Below are 18,889 nucleotides of genomic sequence, written 5' to 3'. Positions count from 1 at the left end.
TTATGTAATGCACAATTATTATTTTAATAAAAGTTATAATTAAGGGTTACCCACACTTTAAACAACCATATACAAACGTTTAACTTTGCTCTTGTTTTGGATCAGAATTTACAGCAGCATTCAAATATAATTATTTACGGTTATCATCATCCTATTGAGTCACTCAGACTACCAAACACACACACACACACACACACACACACACACACACACACAAACTGATTTTAGCATGGAGGGATTTATACATTGGAAATTCCTTGTGTGCACATGCACACACAAACACTCACGCACGCACGCACACACACACACACACACACACGCCCGAAACAAGTAGACATGAGGAAGCTCAGCATTTGCCTGAGCATGCTGGTTCAACACAAAGGACTTCACTGAAGAAAGAGGCACTGTCATTATTATAGTATTGAGCTTCATGACAGTAGATCCATTGAATAAACGCCCTGTTGGTCACTTTTTCACTACCCTTAGGGTGTGTTCACACTTGGCAGGTTTGGTTCGATTAAAACGAACTCTGGTGCGATTCCTCTGTTAGTGCGGTTCATTTGAACAAGTGTGAATGCTGCCATCCGAACCTTGGTGCTCACAAAACAAGCGGACCGAGACCGCCTGAATAGTGGGTCTCGGTCCGCTTCCAAACGAACTCTGGGGCGGTTCAATTGATATATGAACGCAACCTGGACCAAAGACAGGAAATAATTTGCCTAATACTGACCTCAAGCATACCTGGTTCTTCTCATGATAGGAGCGATGTTACCCATTACAGTTCGGTACAGGTGTCAGAACCGCCGTCAGCCGTCCTTGCAGCATATCTTCGTTTGTGTGTGCAACGGAGGAATTCCTGGCGCTGTTTTGACACCTTTACGCATTTTATTAGCTCTTCGTTTGTTCTCAGCTGGTAAAAAATACCACCATATATACATATATAAATATAACGAGCGCATTTCGCCCAGCAGCCGACATTGTTTTGGATGACCGGCAAGTTCCGTCAAAAAATATACTTCATAAAAGCTGTCCAATCAGGTTGTGACTTTTTCCTGATGCCTTTGGTTTTGTATTGTTTCGGTGTTAAAAATGCCAGTGTGAACGCTAAGCGAACCAGGACTAAATGTATCATTTTATTTTTTGGCCCGGACCAAGAGAACCGAACTACAAGTGTGAACACACCCCTAGACAAGACAGCGAGGAATTTCTGAATTGTATTGAACTGAATATTTTGTAGCAACAAATTCAGAAAAATATTTTCAGCTTATCTTTGGTCAATTGAAGTCCACAGCATGTCAGAGCCATCAGCCTCTAAAATGGGAGATTTATGTAGCATATGTGGCTGTACTAGAGATGAAATTTCATCCCTTAAAGGAATGGTTCACCCAAAAATGAAAATTCTCTCATCATTTACTCACTCTCATGCCATCCCAGATGTGTATGACTTTCATTCTTCTGCAGAAAACAAAAGAAGATTTTTAGAAAAATATCTCAGCTCTGTTGGTCTTTACAATAAAAGTGAAGAGTGACCAAAATGTTGAATCTCCAAAAAGTACTTAAAGTCAGCATAAAAGCAATCTATACAACTCCATTGGTTAAATCTATATCTTCAGAAGCGATATAATAAGTGTAGGTGAGAAACAGGTCAATATTTAAGTCCTTTTTAACTCTAAATCTCCACTTTGACATTCCCCCTATGCCCGTTCACGAGAGGTCTTCTTCGTTTTTGCAGATTTGCATTCGTCATGCATATAGCCACCTACTGGGCTGTTGTGCAAATGTTATTTATTTATTTGTTTCCTTTCCTTTATCCCTCCCTTTTTTCTTTCTCCTCCCTAACCAGTAAGTGGTGATATGCACAAAAAATGTGAATTGACAAAAAACAGAAGAAGAAGAACTCGGTCCTCTCATGAGTATAGGAGGGCTGGTGAAAGTGCATTTATAGTAACAAAGGACTTAAATATTGATCTGTTTCTCACCCACACTTATCATATCTTTTCTGAATACATGGATTTAACCACAGGAGTCGTATGGATTACTTTTATGCTGCTTTAATGTGCTTTTTGGAGTTTCAAAGTTCTGGCCACCATTCACTTGCATTGAATGGACCAACAGAACTGAGATATTCTTTAAAAATCTCTGTGTTCTGCAGAAGACAGAAAGTCGTACGCATCTGGGATGGCATGAGGGTGACTAAATGATTTTCATTTTTGTGTGAACTAACACTTTAAGCTCTCAGCATGTGGCCACATCATAAATACAGAAAAGATTCACTGTGCTATTGGTGGTTATATTAAGGATGCGTTTTGTATCAGTGATGATATTGGAATCTATGAATTAAACAGTTCTCTATCTTTTCTATTTAACATTATACACTTCTGATGCCTGATTTTACTTGAAGCATATAAAATTTGACACTGTAAAAAGTGGTAACCTGTAATTGTAAGGAGCTATTTCTACCTGATCTGACATTGTTGAATCAAGTTGTTTCAATCATATTATGTAATATTTATGACTATTTAATATTTAAAACTAGTTACTTTATCTGTTACCACATTAAACACATCTGTAAGGTTACCTGACCTTTTTACAATGTAAATATCACTGTTTCCGACAATTCACACTGGGACTCCTTTTAAAAGAACAGCTTACTTTTTAAATGTGTAAAGAAAATGTCATTGTTAATCCTTTTTGGAGTGATTTAGTAAAGATCTGAATTTTCAGTGATCACCATTTTCCACAGGGTGTTTAACATCATACACAACAGCCTAGTGTATTTGGAGTGAACGGCAGAAGAATCTTTAAATGTTTTTTACTCACCAAAGATGAGGACATTGGGTACAGCTAATGCAAACAATCTGCAGTGTGTTTTTCAACACAATAGCGTGGAGATTATTTTTCCAGAATAAATCTTGTATATTATCATTTATAATCAGGGAGCAATCTTCAATGTGCATGTGTGTGTTCTCATGTTCAGAGAAAAATTATGTTTGCTCACCTCTGCAGGTGTGATCTGTGTCAAGGTGATGATGTGGCCTGCAGGCAAACATACAGGACCCGTGAGAGACATGTCCACTCTGAGGCTGCAGAACTTCTTCCTGTTTGACACACCTCAGGCAGTCTGAGGAATCAGGACCCAAACAGGCCCTGCAGGAAGCATGACACACTGCACAGACAGAGAAAAAATGCTGAGAAAAGATGAAAAAAAAAGGAGAGTGCAAATGCATGTACAAACACAAACATATGTTTGCTTTTATATCATGGTGGGAATGTTCCTTGTTCTTAAAGGTTAGTTCACTCAAAAATGAAAATTCTTTCACCATTTATTCCCAGTTGTGCATGACTTTCTTTCTTCTGCTGAACACAAATGAAGATTTTTAGAAGAATATCTCAGCTTTGTAGGTCCATACAATACAAGTGAATGGTGACCAGAAATCAGAAAGTCCAAAAAAGACATAAAGGTAGAATAAAAGTAATCCATAAAACTCCAGTGGTTAAATCCATGTCTTCAGAGGTAATATATGTCTGGGTGTGAAATAAATATTTAAGTCATTTTTTTGAAAAGCCCCAACCAGTAGATGGCTCAATGTGAAAATGAAAGTCATCTCCACACCGGAATGTGAAAGTGAAAGTGTAGATATACAGTAAAAAAAGGAATATTGATCTGATGTCACCCACACATATCGTATCGCTTCAGAAGATATAGATTTATCCACTGGAGTCAAATGGACTACTTTTATTCTGCCTTTATGTTTATGTCCTTTTTGGACATTCTGAGTTCTGGTCACCATTCACTTGCATTGTGTGGACATACAGAACTGAGATATTCTTCTAAAAATCTTTGTGTTCAACAGAAGAAAGTCAAACACATCTGGGATGGCATTGGTGACTAAATGATTACATAATTTCATTTTTGGGTGAACTATCCATTTAAATTCAGATAATTATATAGACTAACCATAATCCTAAACATTTGGCATTTTTTTACAAGACATGAGATAGGTCCCATTAATGTATATTTTTCAGGTTTCATAAACACAAATGTTTACTTATATATATTACTGAGGACATACTATAGATTTCTATTGTTATTAAATGTAAAGCCAATAATAATAAGCCTAAAATAGACTAACCTATTTATAGACTACTTTATTTATGGATCATTTTCCCAGCTGATGATGTCTCCAAAGGCAGGTTTTATTAAATTTAACTCACTTTTGTGGACAATTTTGGGAACACTTCCAGTATATAATACAAACACACTCCTATGAACAAATAGTGTTACTCTTCCCACAGAACCTCCAGAGTACAGTGCATCCGGGAAGTATTCACAGAGCTTCACTTTTTCCACATTTTGTTATGTTACAGCCTTATTCCAAAATGGATTAAATTCATTATTTTCCTCAAAATTCTACAAACAATACCCCATAATGACTAATATATATATATATATATATATATATATATATATATATATATATATATATATATATATATATATACAACAACACACACACACACACACACACACACACATGTACATAAGTATTCACAGCCTTTGCTCAATACTTTGTTGAAGCACCTTTGGCACCAATTACAGCCTCAAGTCTTTTTGAGTATGATGCTACAAGCTTGGCACACCTATTTTTGGGCAGTTTCTCCCATTCTTCTTTGCAGGACCTCTCAAGCTCCATCAGGTTGGATGGGGAGCGTCGGTGCACAGCCATTTTCAGATCTCTCCAGAAATGTTCAATCGGGTTCAAGTCTGGGCTCTGGCTGGGCCACTCAAGGACATTCACAGAGTTGTCCCGTAGCCACTCCTTTGTTATCTTGGCTGTGTGCTTAGGGTCGTTGTCCTGTTGGAAGATGAACCTTCGCCCCAGTCTGAGCTCCAGAGTGCTCTGGAGCAGGTTTTCATCAAGGATGTCTCTGTACATTGCTGCATTCATCTTTCCCTCGATCCTGACTAGTCTCCCAGTCCCTGCTGCTGAAAAACATCCCCACAGCATGATGCTGCCACCACCATGCTTCACTGTAGGGATGGTATTGGCCAGGTGATGAGCGGTGCCTGGTTTCCTCCAGACATGACGCTTGCCATTCAGGCCAAAGAGTTCAATCTTTGTTTCTCATGGTCTGAGAGTCCTTCAGGTGCCTTTTGGCAAACTCCAGGCGGGCTGTCATGTGCCTTTTACTGAGGAGTGGCTTCCGTCTGGTTTCCGGCCTGATTGGTGGAGTGATGCAGAGATGGTTGTTCTTCTGGAAGGTTCTCCTCTCTCCACAGAGAAACACTGTAGCTCTGTCAGAGTGACCATCGGGTTCTTGGTCACCTCCCTGACTAAGGCCCTTCTCCCCCGATCGCTCAGTTTGGCCTGGCGACTAGCTCTAGAAAGAGTCCTGGTGGTTCCAAACTTCTTCCATTTACGGAAGATGGAGGCCACTGTGCTCATTGGGACCTTCAATGCTGCAGAAATTTTTCTGTACCCTTCCCCAGATCTGTGCCTCGATACAATCCTGTCTCGGAGGTCTACAGACAATTCCTTGGACTTCATGGCTTGGTTTGTGCTCTGACATGCACTGTTAACTGTGGGACCTTATATAGACTGGTGTGTGCCTTTCCAAATTATGTCCAATCAACTGAATTTACCACAGGTGGACTCCAATCAAGTTGTAGAAACATCTCAAGGATGATCAGTGGAAACAGGATGCACCTGAGCTCAATTTTGAGTGTCATGGCAAAGGCTGTGAATACTTATGTACATGTGATTTTTTTTTTCGTTTTTTATTTTTAATAAATTTGCAAAGATTTCAAACAAACTTATTTCACATTGTCATTATGGGGTATTGTTTGTAGAATTTTGAGGAAAATAATGAATTTAATCAATTTTGGAATAAGGCTGTAACATAACAAAATGTGGAAAAAGTGAAGCGCTGTGAATACTTTCCGGATGCACTGTAGGTTATCTGTATTCGGGACACACACACTATCCTGCAATGCAGTGCTGATTGATGTACTGGGGCAAGGGACAGCTACAGGTAAAAGATAACCCCTGCAGAAAAAAAGCCATTCACCCCTCATGTATTTCTTTACTAACAGTGACTTTATAATGGATCTGATATATTATTACTATTATTATTATTTTAAAATATGTTCAGCTGGTAAATATGTGATTATTATCTGCTCAAATAAGAACGCTGATACTGTGGCAATTTAGGAAAAATCTTCAGGCCTGAATCCACCTTCTACTCTCATTTTACTGACGATACCAGTAATGTTTAGGACAGCACATCTATGATCTGTTATCATGACCCAGTTTCCACAACATCATGATGTAACAGTGGGACGAATATGACAGTAGTATAAATGCAGTCGTACTGTGACACTGTCCACCCCTGGGGAACAGTCCTACTCCACAGGACTCCACACACTGGCCCTGGTTCAGGATGAGAGATCTTGAGCAGGTGGTGCACTGAAACACAGAGGGTCCCGAGCAGGACGCACACAAACTATGGCAGGCTAGAGGAAAACACAAGAGTCACAGGTCAGTAAAAAGGATTCACTGACTGACATCTTAAGAGATAGAAGCAAAAGAACCAACATTGACCTTTCTAACCCATAACCTTTCTGGGGCAATTTCATTAGACAAAGTTTGATGTGCAACAATGCGACTTAAATTGTACTTTAATGCATCTTAAGTTTTATTGGTACTATGGTTTGTTTTTTGTTTTTTACTTAACTGTAATCCTTAAAGGGATAGTTCACGCAAAAATGAAATTCTCTCATCACTTACTCACGCTCATGCCATCCCAGATGTGTATGACTTTCTTTTTTATACTGAACACAAACAAAGATTTTTAGAAGAATATCTCAGCTCTGTAGGTCCATACAATGCAAGTGAATGGTGACCAGAACTCCAAAAAGGAGATAAAGTCAGCATAAACATGTGATTTAATCAATGTCTTCTAAAGCGATCCAGTTGGTTTTAGGTGAGAACAGACCAAAATGTAACTACTTTTTCACTATACATCTTGTCATTTCAGTCTCTAGGCATGATCATGGTTTCAAGCTTGATTAAACTTCCTAATGCTTGACACATGCACAGAGAGCTAGCTGGCACTATAGGAAGTGTAATCAAGCTTGAAATCATGATCGCCAAGGAGACTGTTGTCAAGATGTACAGTGAAAAAGGAGTTCTATTTTGGTCTGTTCTCACTCAAAACCAGCTGGACATGTTAGGAGACATGGATTAAACCACTGGAGTCTTATGGATTACTTTTATGCTAACTTCATCATCTTTTTTGAGCTTTTGGAGTTCTGGTCACCATTCACAGAGCTAAGATATTCTTATAAAAATCTTTATTTGTGTCCAGCGGAAGAAAGAAAGTCATTTAAAGGTGGCTTTCTTTCTTCTGTGGAACACCACAGGAGATATTAGGCAGAACGATAGCCTCAATAACCATTCACTTTCACTGTATGGAAAAAAAGATGCAATAAAAGTAAATGGTGATTGAGAGTAACATATTGCCTAACATCTCCTTTTGTGTTCCAAACAAGAAAGCAAGCATTACAGGTTCAGAACAACATAAGGATGAGTAAATTATTACAGAATTTTTATTTTTGGGTGAACTACCCCTTTATTTACCTGCTCAAACAATATACATGTACTGTAAAATATTAATGTAAATGGGCTGAAGAGCAGATTAAATGCTCTGTACACCACATGATTAAGCTTGACAGGGTATTAATATATCCACTCATAAAGTAGGTTAAGTAAGTAATTTTAAGGAATTGACTCTACATGACACTACGTAGACCCCCCCCCCAAAAAAACTTTTTTTTTCTTTTTTTTTTTTGTGTTTGAATTTTTTTCAAGTTTCTTGAACAGTGATTTATGAGTTTCTGGTTTCCAGTGAATCTAGGGTGAATACAAGTAAATTGGGACACTTCTTGCCATTCATCTCAATGACAAGAAGTGTCCCAGTTTAACTCTATTCACCCAACATGGATGCGTTGCACAAAATATGAAAACAGATATGTTTTTACCTTGGCAACGGCCATGGTTGTCCTTGTAATGCTGTGGTGGACATTGTGGTATACATTTGCCATGATGCAGTGCATGCTCAGGGGTACAGCTCATGCAGCTGAGGTTGTCAGGTTGACAGGTCACGCAAGAAGGGTCACAATCTACAACAGGATATTGTAGAATAAAATAAAATAAAAATACATAAATATATTATAAAAATATAGATATATACTGTAATAAAGATTCAAGCTGGCACAACTTTAAAACACTTCATAAGACTAAAATTTCCCAAACAAAATGAGCAATAATCATACAAGTGGAGGAAAAAAAAAACAATCATGCAGAAATGCCTTAATACTTTCAAAGTAAAAAAATAAAATAAAAAAAAACACACAAGCTATTTTTACCCAATTGTTAGAAAGTCCAAAGAAATTCAGACAAGCGCAACATCCGTCAACACAATTCTTTCAATTCTCAAGCTGTCTCTGAGGTAGTTTTAAATTCTCCCATTGCAAAAAAGACATTTAGAGTGTCATTCTGCATTTGCTGTAATGCTGTCAGGTTGAAGCTTAAATCTTTTCTAGATGACATTTGTAAATCATGCTATTGTTTCTACTCAGCAAGACATAGTCAATACAAACATGATAATAAGGCTAGGTATAATGCCATTAAAAATGTAAAATGTTATGAAAAACTGTGTTGTAAATGATACAATACAATTTTATGATTTACAGCACAATTTTGATCATTAATTAGAAATGAACCCAAACGAAATAAAAAATGGCAGAGGTAGCACACTTGTTCACAAGACCTGTTAAAAGAAACACAATTTGCAAATGTAGCGTTTCAGCTCAAGTACTGTTAGGGCCAAATTCTGGAAATAATCTATTATTTAATTATGAGGAAAAGCACAATAGTTTAATTATAAAGCCATTTAACCAGGCTAAGAACCATTTACAATTAAATTAATGATCAAATTAATGACCAACACAAAAACAAACCAGCATAGACCAACTAAAATGTGAATTATGCCAATCATACCATAACAACTGCCTTGACTAGCATAGAAGCCAGGGCCACAGTCTGTAACACAGAATCCATCCTTCAGTAAGTGGGAGGGGTCAGAGCATGTCAAACAATCCTGAGGCCCCGCCCCCTGGCATGAAGAACAGGAATCATGGCAACCTAAAGAAGTAGGAAGAAGTATATAACCTGTTCAGAATCACAGAGCTAAAAACAGTTCTCTCAATTCTGTGTAAACTAAAGAAACAAGATAAAAATCAGCATGAGCCAGCTTTACAAGGTTACTTTATGTTCTGGTTGTGTTTTGATGAGACTATTCTGTGAGGAAAAGCTAAAAGGCTTTAGCTTTTGAAGGTGATGGTAAACACGTCAGTCAGACAAGAACCAAAGATGACCTTTCTCTGGGAGCTTGTAAAAAGTACAAAAACTGCAAACAAACACACATATATAAACAAATTCTCATGATTTGAAGCACACACAAGCACATACAAAAAGTGTTGCAAATGCTTATTCAAACTATACTCACTCACTAATTAACTTTTCCCTACATAATCCTCTTTGAACCACACAGCAAGCACAGTGATGCAATCGAGGGCCTTAAGCTAGCCTACTGAGATCTAAAGCGTGATCACCAAACACAAATCCATGCTAATAATTATATCTTTGTTTCTGTCTGACATCAGCTGACTGTGAATTTCAGAGCTCAATTTGAAAAGGATTAGAGCTTGATTGGGCTTTGGGTAAATGTGAACTCAAAGAGGGGGTAATATTTTTGTTTACACTAAGTTATAAGATTTGAGATATTTGTTCAATAAAAGAAGTATTTGACTAGTTTTACATGAGCAATAGTACTAGTCAGTGAAATGTTTATTTTTTTTTTAAATAATTTAGTTCTTATTTTAGTTCTTCTTTTGCCTCATAATGATTTTTCTCAAAATATTTTAAAGGAATACTTCACCCACAAATGAAAATTTTATCAAAATTTACTTACTCCTATGTCAATCTAAACCTGTTCAAAACCTTTAGAAGACTTGAAATATGATGCAAGATTTGAATGGACTACTTTAATGATACCTTTGGGTCATTTTGTAAGCTTTAAAGTGAGTCACTAGCTACATTTCCATCCAAGTTGCAAATAAAATATATGCAAAAAACCATAATATCGCAAAAACAATGTGCGAATAAAGCAGCATTTCCAACACGTGTTCAAAGGAACAAATTTGTCACTTACGGAGAAATTGTAGCCACTGTGACTCATTTATTAATAAATTACTTGTGGTTTACAGCACGCAGACAAAACACTCTAAAAGAACTTTGTCTCATGTCTGGGAGTGACAGCGCGTCACACAGTTCTGGCAGCCCTATACAGGTGCATCTCAATAAATTAGAATGTCGTGGAAAAGTTCATTTATTTCAGTAATTCAACTCAAATTGTGAAACTCGTGTATTAAATAAATTCAATGCACACAGACTGAAGTAGTTTAAGTCTTTGGTTCTTTTAATTGTGATGATTTTGGCTCACATTTAACAAAAACCCACCAATTCACTATCTCAAAAAATTAGAATATGGTGACATGCCAATCAGCTAATCAACTCAAAACACCTGCAAAGGTTTCCTGAGCCTTCAAAATGGTCTCTCAGTTTGGTTCACTAGGCTACACAATCATGGGGAAGACTGCTGATCTGACAGTTGTCCAGAAGACAATCATTGACACCCTTCACAAGGAGGGTAAGCCACAAACATTCATTGCCAAAGAAGCTGGCTGTTCACAGAGTGCTGTATCCAAGCATGTTAACAGAAAGTTGAGTGGAAGGAAAAAGTGTGGAAGAAAAAGATGCACAACCAACCAAGAGAACCGCAGCCTTATGATTGTCAAGCAAAATCGATTGAAGAATTTGGGTGAACTTCACAAGGAATGGACTGAGGCTGGGGTCAAGGCATCAAGAGCCACCACACACAGACATGTCAAGGAATTTGGCTAAAGTTGTTGTATTCCTCTTGTTAAGCCACTCCTGAACCACAGACAATGTCAGAGGCGTCTTACCTGGGCTAAGGAGAAGAAGTACTGGACTGTTGCCCAGTGTTCCAAAGTCCTCTTTTCAGATGAGAGCAAGTTTTGTATTTCATTTGGAAACCAAGGTCCTAGAGTCTGGAGGAAGAGTGGAGAAGCTCATAGCCCAAGTTGCTTGAAGTCCAGTGTTAAGTTTCCACAGTCTGTGATGATTTGGGGTGCAATGTCATCTGCTGGTGTTGGTCCATTGTGTTTTTTGAAAACCAAAGTCACTGCACCCGTTTACCAAGACATTTTGGAGCACTTCATGCTTCCTTCTGCTGACCAGCTTTTTAAAGATGCTGATTTCATTTTCCAGCAGGATTTGGCACCTGCCCACACTGCCAAAAGCACCAAAAGTTGGTTAAATGACCATGGTGTTGGTGTGCTTGACTGGCAAGCAAACTCACCAGACCTGAAGCCCATAGATAATCTATGGGGTATTGTCAAGAGGAAAATGAGAAACAAGAGACCAAAAAATGCAGATGAGCTGAAAGCCACTGTCAAAGAAACCTGGGCTTCCATACCACCTCAGCAGTGCCACAAACTGATCACCTCCATGCCACGCCGAATTGAGGCAGTAATTAAAGCAAAAGGAGCCCCTACCAAGTATTGAGTACATATACAGTAAATGAACATACTTTCCAGAAGGCCAACAATTCACTAAAAATGTTTTTTTATTGGTCTTATGATGTATTCTAATTTTTTGAGATAGTGAATTGGTGGGTTTTTGTTAAATGTGAGCCAAAATCATCACAATTAAAAGAACCAAAGACTTAAACTACTTCAGTCTGTGTGCATTGAATTTATTTAATACACGAGTTTCACAATTTGAGTTGAATTACTGAAATAAATGAACTTTTCCACGACATTCTAATTTATTGAGATGCACCTGTATGTGTGCGTTCCTCCTTCCTTATGTCTTCGCTTTGCGGATCTATAATATATTTTTCAAAAGTGTCAATAAACCTGCTCTTCGGCACAGTTCAAGTTTGTAATCAACTTTTTTGCTCCGCAAACTCATGCAGGCTTTGGATTTTCTAGACACCTTTATTTCAGGATGACCAGAGCAACATTTCAGATGCGATGATTGGTCCTCTGGTTAGTCCAGTTATGAACAAGTTTTTTTCTTGTATCCCTAATAAATTCAATAGGAGTTTATTTGGTAAATGTGTTTCTATCATAATTTATGTGCATTTCTTCTTATCAATTAAACAAATGATCCACCTCAAGTGAGCGTATGTTTTTTAAGCGCATTTTGGAGATTTTTTTCACAGCTTGGTGTTTCCATCCAGCAGTTTTTATGCAATATCTCAAAAAGCGCATGTAAATACGTGGATGTAAACCCAGCTACTATCAACTGCCATTGTATTTAAAAGACGGACTGAGATATTAATTAAGAAATCTCCTTTTGTGTTCCACATAAGCAAGAAAGGGTTTAGAGCGTCATGAGGATGAGCTTTTTTGGGTGAACTATCCCTTTAAAGGTGCACTCAGAAATTCTTTTCCTCATTTAAAAAATTTTATTTCTAAAGAAATGAATAGTAATTTATTCTACATGGAGCAGGGGCGCCTCATGGGGGCTGCCATGATAGCATGACATGACCAGCTGAATACTACTCGCTTAATCTCAGTTGCTGCCCTGTTATTGGACACTTTCATTTATGGATTAAATAAATCCTGGCTTACTGTAAATAGTGAATTTCTACCATGGAATTGGTAACTGAAACTACTGTGTTTGAATGATTCAGCATCCAGGCCACTAGGTGTCAGTGTAAGCCATACATCAACATACTTTAAATTTTTTTTTACTGAGAGTACCTTTAAATATAAATAAAATTAAAGTACTTTTATTATTTAAAAAAAAAAAAAAAATGAATACATTTTACAAATAATAATAAAAAAATAAAAATTAATTTAAAAAAAAGTTAAAACAGCAGCAATAAGGTCACAAGACACCTTTTCTCATTTTTTATGTGAGTCTGGTGTTCAGGATTAAACTGCGATTCTGGGCACAGCGCCCAGTGTGAAACATGCATTCACTGTTCTACATGGCACCTCTCCACACACTCTCATACAGTGGCACCAAACTGGCCCAGATCCTTGAGAAGCTGGAATGGTACCAAAATATTTTGACAGCCAAGAACGTGTGAACAAGAGAGGCAGGTAACGATGTTTAGTAATTTGGAAAAGATTGGCATACTAGAAAAATAAGTGACAGCACATTAGGGCATGTCTGTCTGCAAAACTCTATTTCGTTTTACATGACTTTTTGAAATTGTATTTTATTATTATATGAAAATATCCAAGTGGTGACATGTAAGAGTACATATGTTTATGCACTGTAAATATGCATATGTATATTTATATGCATATGATAAGTATTATTATATGATAATGTTAAATGATTGATGATTATTAGATTGTAAATTTTTGTATATAATATTATTTATTTACATATAAATAAGCAGTTACAGAAATACTCAAACCAGCCCATCTGGCACCAACAACCATGTCATGGTAGAAATCACTGAGATCACATTTTTTCCCCATTCTGATGGTTGATGTGACATTTTTTTTGTAATTAACATTTTTTATTGATTGAAAGAAAAAACACAACAAAGAAAAACACAACACATACACACCGAATCAACATTTAAGTTTTAACCCCCACTAATATCCCTCCCCAAACACCAACTCCACCCTAACCCCCAACAAACACCCCTGTGGTCACATGAAATAAAACACAAACAAACAAACAAACAAACAAAATGAAATATATAATAAACATACATAATTAAACTAAACTTCTCTCTCCCCATCCCTTCACAGAGAGTCCCCCAAAACTGCCAAATACCTACCCCACTTTCTGATAAACAAGTCCCCAAACCCCAGCCTTCTACCTGCCACCTCCTCAAAAGCTGCCACCCTCTCCATCTCCACACACCACTCAGGAAATGATGACGTTCCAACCGACTTCCAACCCCTTAAAATAATTTGTCTGCCAATCATAATACTAGTCAGAACCCAATTTTTTTATATATTTGTCCCCCAAATTTATGACCACCCCATCACCCAAAACACAAAGTCTGGGGCAAAGTGAAATTTGAGTGCCCAAAACGTCACACAAAACTCTGAACCTTCAGCCAAAAATCTTGGATTTTAACACCCCCCAAAAGACATGGGTTGTGTCTCCAACTTCTGACTGGCATCGCCAGCAGGTGGGTGTGTCTTTAAGACCACTCCTGTATAATCTAGAGGGGGTCCAACAAAATCTATGTAAAATCTTAAACTGCATAAGGCGAACCCTTGCATCTCTAGATAGTTGATGTGAACATTAACTGAAGCTCCTGACCTGTATCTGCAATATTTTATGCATTGCACTGCTGACACATGACTGGCTGATTAGATAACTGCATGAATATGTAGGTGTACAGGTGTTCTTAACAAAGTGCTCAGAAAGTGTACATGTTAAGCTCAATCGAGAGCATTTGTGGCATAATGTTGATTACCACAGAAATTTATTTAGACTCGTCCCTCCTTTAAAAAAAAAGCAAAAACCGAGGTTACAGTGAGGCACTTACAATGGAAGTGAATGTTAAAATACTCACTTTTTCAAAAGTATAGCCAGAAAACAGTATATGAGTGTAAGCATCATTTTAATGTGATAAAAATGACTTACAAACCTTTACTGTGTAAATTTATAGCCAATATTACAACTTTCCATGATGATGTAATGTCAACAAACCCTAAAACCCTAAAACCCTAAAACGAGTATAAAAATTATAATTTAAACAACTTTAGAGCTTTAGAGCTCTAAAGAGGACAGAAAAATAAGTGTCAAAGGAGGGCCAGAGGTGGGTGTGTTAGTGGGAATTGGGAAAACAGCAGGAGGAGTATAAAGTGAGAATGGAAGTCAGATTAAGAAGTAAAAGATAACTCATCTAAGAAAACAGAGCAGAGTAGTAGAAGTAAAAAAAAAAGAACAAAAAAAAGGTTAATACACAAGTTTTAACAGGAGAATTAATGCAAGTGCTTTTATAAAATTATAAGCCTCACATTTCTGTTTAAACCCTTCAAAAATTGGCCACGTTCACTTTCATTGTTCCCATTCACTTCCATTGTAAGTGCCTCACTGTAACAGAGATTTTTGATTTTTTAAAGAAAGGAATGAGATGAAATAATTTTTTGTGGTAATCAACATTATGCCACAAATGCTGTTGATTTAGCTTAACTTGTATTGAACCTGGAATATTCCTTTAAGAACATTAAGGTTCAATCAGTGACAGAGGCTTATTAAAGTGTGAAATTGAATGAGAGTGGGGGCTGGGGTAATTGCTGTGTACAGTCTAGTGCTCCCAGTCACAAAGTCACAGACCAGCTAGCAGGTCACTAATGCATGATCCCCTCAAGATTAGATTGCTATAGTCAGGTAGCTTGTCAAGAGCAAGTTACCTTGTCTGAGGTTGATTCTTATTCAAGGAGTGAATGCACTGCAGGTGCAATCGTCTAATGCTCCATATGGCTTTAATAGTAAATAAACAGAAATTCTAAATCTAATCTTGTGGCTCTTTGGTTATTGAGGAAGTACATTTACTTTCATTTCTTTACTAATGTATTAAATGAAATGCTGTCCAAGAAAATCTTCTAGAGGAAAAGTATTTGTGATAAAGAAATGATGAGAAATGAATATCAGTACTGGTTTGAGCAAAAATAGAAATGTGAATAACACATCTTTCATATGGGCATATGATGCACAAACATTTGGTCCAAATGTCTTAAATGCACTTGCATTAATTGCATATATTTTAAGATTGGTTAAGCAAATTTTATTTAATCTTATTTCATCATAATTCCTCACAACAAAAATCACCACAATGTTTAAATTTTTTTAGGTTCATGTTTTTTTTTTTTTTTTTTTTTACCACCATAGCAATACAATGTTTTGGACACAACAGCAATATCATGGTTCATAAACGTTTCAGCACCATGGTATAGAATAGAGTGGTAACATAGTACAATATTACCATCTGTACCATAGTACCACCAAAGTACGCTTTGTAACAGTAATAAATGAGCGATCTTCATTAAAAGAGATGTAATTTTTTTTATGTTAAAATACATTCTCTTATGTGCTGAGACAACCATAAGTAAGTCATTGGTAGTTTGATTCCTCCAAAGTGTAAACACCGTGGTCAAAACATTGCTCTGTTTGTTTGAGCATCCCAACCAGCACAACCAATCTGGTCTTATAGAACCACGTTTCTATAGCTAAATGTTTTGCAAAATGATTTTTACTTGGCTTGTTGTACGTATCATGGTAGTTTCCTGGTGAAGGGAACACTAGACTAAAGCACTACAAGAACAATGGCTTTTATTCACTTTTACACAAATCATGAGATAAAGGGCAGATTATCAGTTCGTAAACCAACATGATCACACGGGAATTTGGCATGCTGTTTCCGAACGTTCCGGTACCCTAGGATCGGCAACAGTATGCCGACTCACTCCCATCGGACATATTTGGAACGGCTCAACAACAATTACTTTCCCTCGTGGCAAAATAAGCATTTCTCTTCACTGTTTTACACCCCGTTCAGCTGAAAACAATTATTTTTACAACTGGCTTCTAGCGAACTCTCCTGGATATAAATGGATGTCACACTTGTTTATATGCTCTGAAACACTTACCGCTTTAGCCTCTGGAGGCAGTGTTTTCAAATTCAGTCAACGTATACCAGTTTCGGCTAAAGAAAAATCGGCACACACTTGACGAATTTTATGTGAGATCAGGCTGCATAAACAGTTACTTTTGGCTTGTTCCTCACTCAGTGTTATCTTACGATATCAAAACACTTTTACTAGAGCATGTCTTAAAAAACGATACATTTTAACATTTGCATTACATAACCAACTACATTTATAAGCTTGTCTAAGCATGATCAAATGCATGATAGCTCAACTAATAAAGAGTTGCACTTGTGATGCCAAGGACCAGTGTACGAGTCCTGAAGAGCATGTGAGTCGAAACGTGAGATGAAGGTGTCATTGAAGCACCACAAAATGAGGCGATTGCTTCAGCAATTGTGTTTTTCACCCAACATTTGCTTTTCTTAACACTATAGGTTAGGGTTAGGTTTAGGTTTAAGGTTTTGGGTAGGAAGTAGGGTTTGCTGATTAAAACTTGATAGAGCATTAACTTTAAAAACATAATTTGTTTGGAAGAAAATGTAACCGTCTTTTAGCACCACATAGTGGACGTTTCACCTCAGAACCGCTGCAGTACGTACCCACGTAATATATTTTGCAAACATTTCACCAGTCGCGCAATTTTTTATGAGATCAGGCTCAGCACAACACAGCAATGTTGGCTCAACCAATGGAGTGAGTCTGAGTTTTTCTTGAGTGTTTTAATCCATGTCTTCTAAAGTGATCAAATCCATTTTGGGTGAGAACAGACCAAAATGTAACACATTTTTACTGTACATCTTGCAGTCTCTAGGCATGATCATGATTTAAAGTTCGATTACACATCCTCTCCACATGCGTCGAGTGCTCGAAAGTGTAATCGAACTTGCAGTACGTTAAAAATTAGTTGCATTTTGGTCTGTTCTCACCCAAAATGTATTGGATCACTTCAGAAGGCATTGATTAAGTCACTGGAGTCTTATGGATTACCTTTATGCTGACTTTATGTCCTTTTTGGAGTTTGGAAATTTGGTCATCATTCACTTACATTGTATGGAAAGACAGACATCATATCTCCATTAAAATATCTTCATTTGTGTTCCACGGAAGAAAGAAAGTCATACGTGTTTGAGACGACAAAAGGATGAGTAAGGATGACAGAAGTATAATTTTTGGTGAACTATTCCTTTAACTGCAGTTGACTTACTGAGACAGCGTGTGTGGTCCTGGAACAGACCTCTCTCACAGGTGGTCACACATTGCCTGCCACTGAGGAGAAAGGACCCACCACATGCTGTGCATTCAAAGTCATTCTCACAGGTGGCACATGACGGTTGACAGGCTGGCAGAGAAAGAAAGTAAAGTGTGATGGGGTTGTGGCATACAGTTTATGCCTGTGAAAGTAAAACATTATGCAAAAAATGGGCATAAAAACATTGTAATTTTTGCAGAGACGGTAATTGAAATAGTGTGTATGAGTATGTGGTGAAAACACAGGAAACTAGGTCAGGCTTCATATCAGATTTAAGAATGCATTAAAAAAAATTCTGAACAGTGTTTCATCTTTTTCTGTGCCTCAGAGACTAATTTTACATCAGCTTTTAAAGCATGTCTGTTTAGATGGGGAGGAATGTTGTCAAATAATGGTCTTATCCTGTGACAGCAACAATAGCCCTTTAATGAAATGGTAAATTCCAGTGGAGGATCAGGTCTGTTTTAACTTGTTAAAATGACTGACACAAATGTGACCCAAATGCATGTTCACAAACACATACACAGCAGTAAAGCTATAGGATTAGCAATGTTTTTTTCTGCCAAAACTCACTCAAAGCGTTTGCTAGATTTTAAAATGTTATGGGGCAAAAATAAGCTGTCAGAGGACAGAAAAATAAGCGTCAAAGGAGGGCCAGAGGTGGGTGTGTTAGTGGGAATTGGGAAAACAGCAGGAGGAGTATAAAGTGAGAATGGAAGTCAGATTAAGAAGTAAAAGATAACTCAACTAAGAAAACAGAGCAGAGTAGTAGAAGTAAAAAAAAAAAAAAGGTAAAACTCAATAAAGAAGGGGACCAAAACAGAGTGACATAATTGCTCTGTTCCAAAAACTAA

At 37.3% G+C, this 18,889-nt stretch overlaps 1 protein-coding gene across 1 annotated transcript in view; it reads right to left on the bottom strand.

Annotated features, from left to right (window-relative positions):
- The window catches only part of LOC127429960 (extracellular matrix organizing protein FRAS1-like), a 209,212-nt gene that overhangs the window by 92,713 nt on the left and 97,610 nt on the right, over window positions 1-18,889 (bottom strand). The window contains exons 13-17 of the mRNA XM_051679361.1: window positions 17,991-18,125; window positions 9,063-9,206; window positions 8,042-8,182; window positions 6,374-6,514; window positions 2,999-3,166 (exon numbers count right to left, since the gene is read on the bottom strand). Coding sequence (XP_051535321.1) covers window positions 2,999-3,166; window positions 6,374-6,514; window positions 8,042-8,182; window positions 9,063-9,206; window positions 17,991-18,125 — 729 coding nt within the window. The remainder of the gene's footprint in view (window positions 1-2,998; window positions 3,167-6,373; window positions 6,515-8,041; window positions 8,183-9,062; window positions 9,207-17,990; window positions 18,126-18,889) is intronic.

Source organism: Myxocyprinus asiaticus, chromosome 3, assembly GCF_019703515.2.
Source record: "Myxocyprinus asiaticus isolate MX2 ecotype Aquarium Trade chromosome 3, UBuf_Myxa_2, whole genome shotgun sequence".
In the NCBI taxonomy this organism is placed as follows: Eukaryota; Metazoa; Chordata; class Actinopteri; order Cypriniformes; family Catostomidae; genus Myxocyprinus; species Myxocyprinus asiaticus.
Note: the sequence above shows the minus strand (reverse complement) of the source record. Positions and strands in the feature narration are given on the sequence as shown.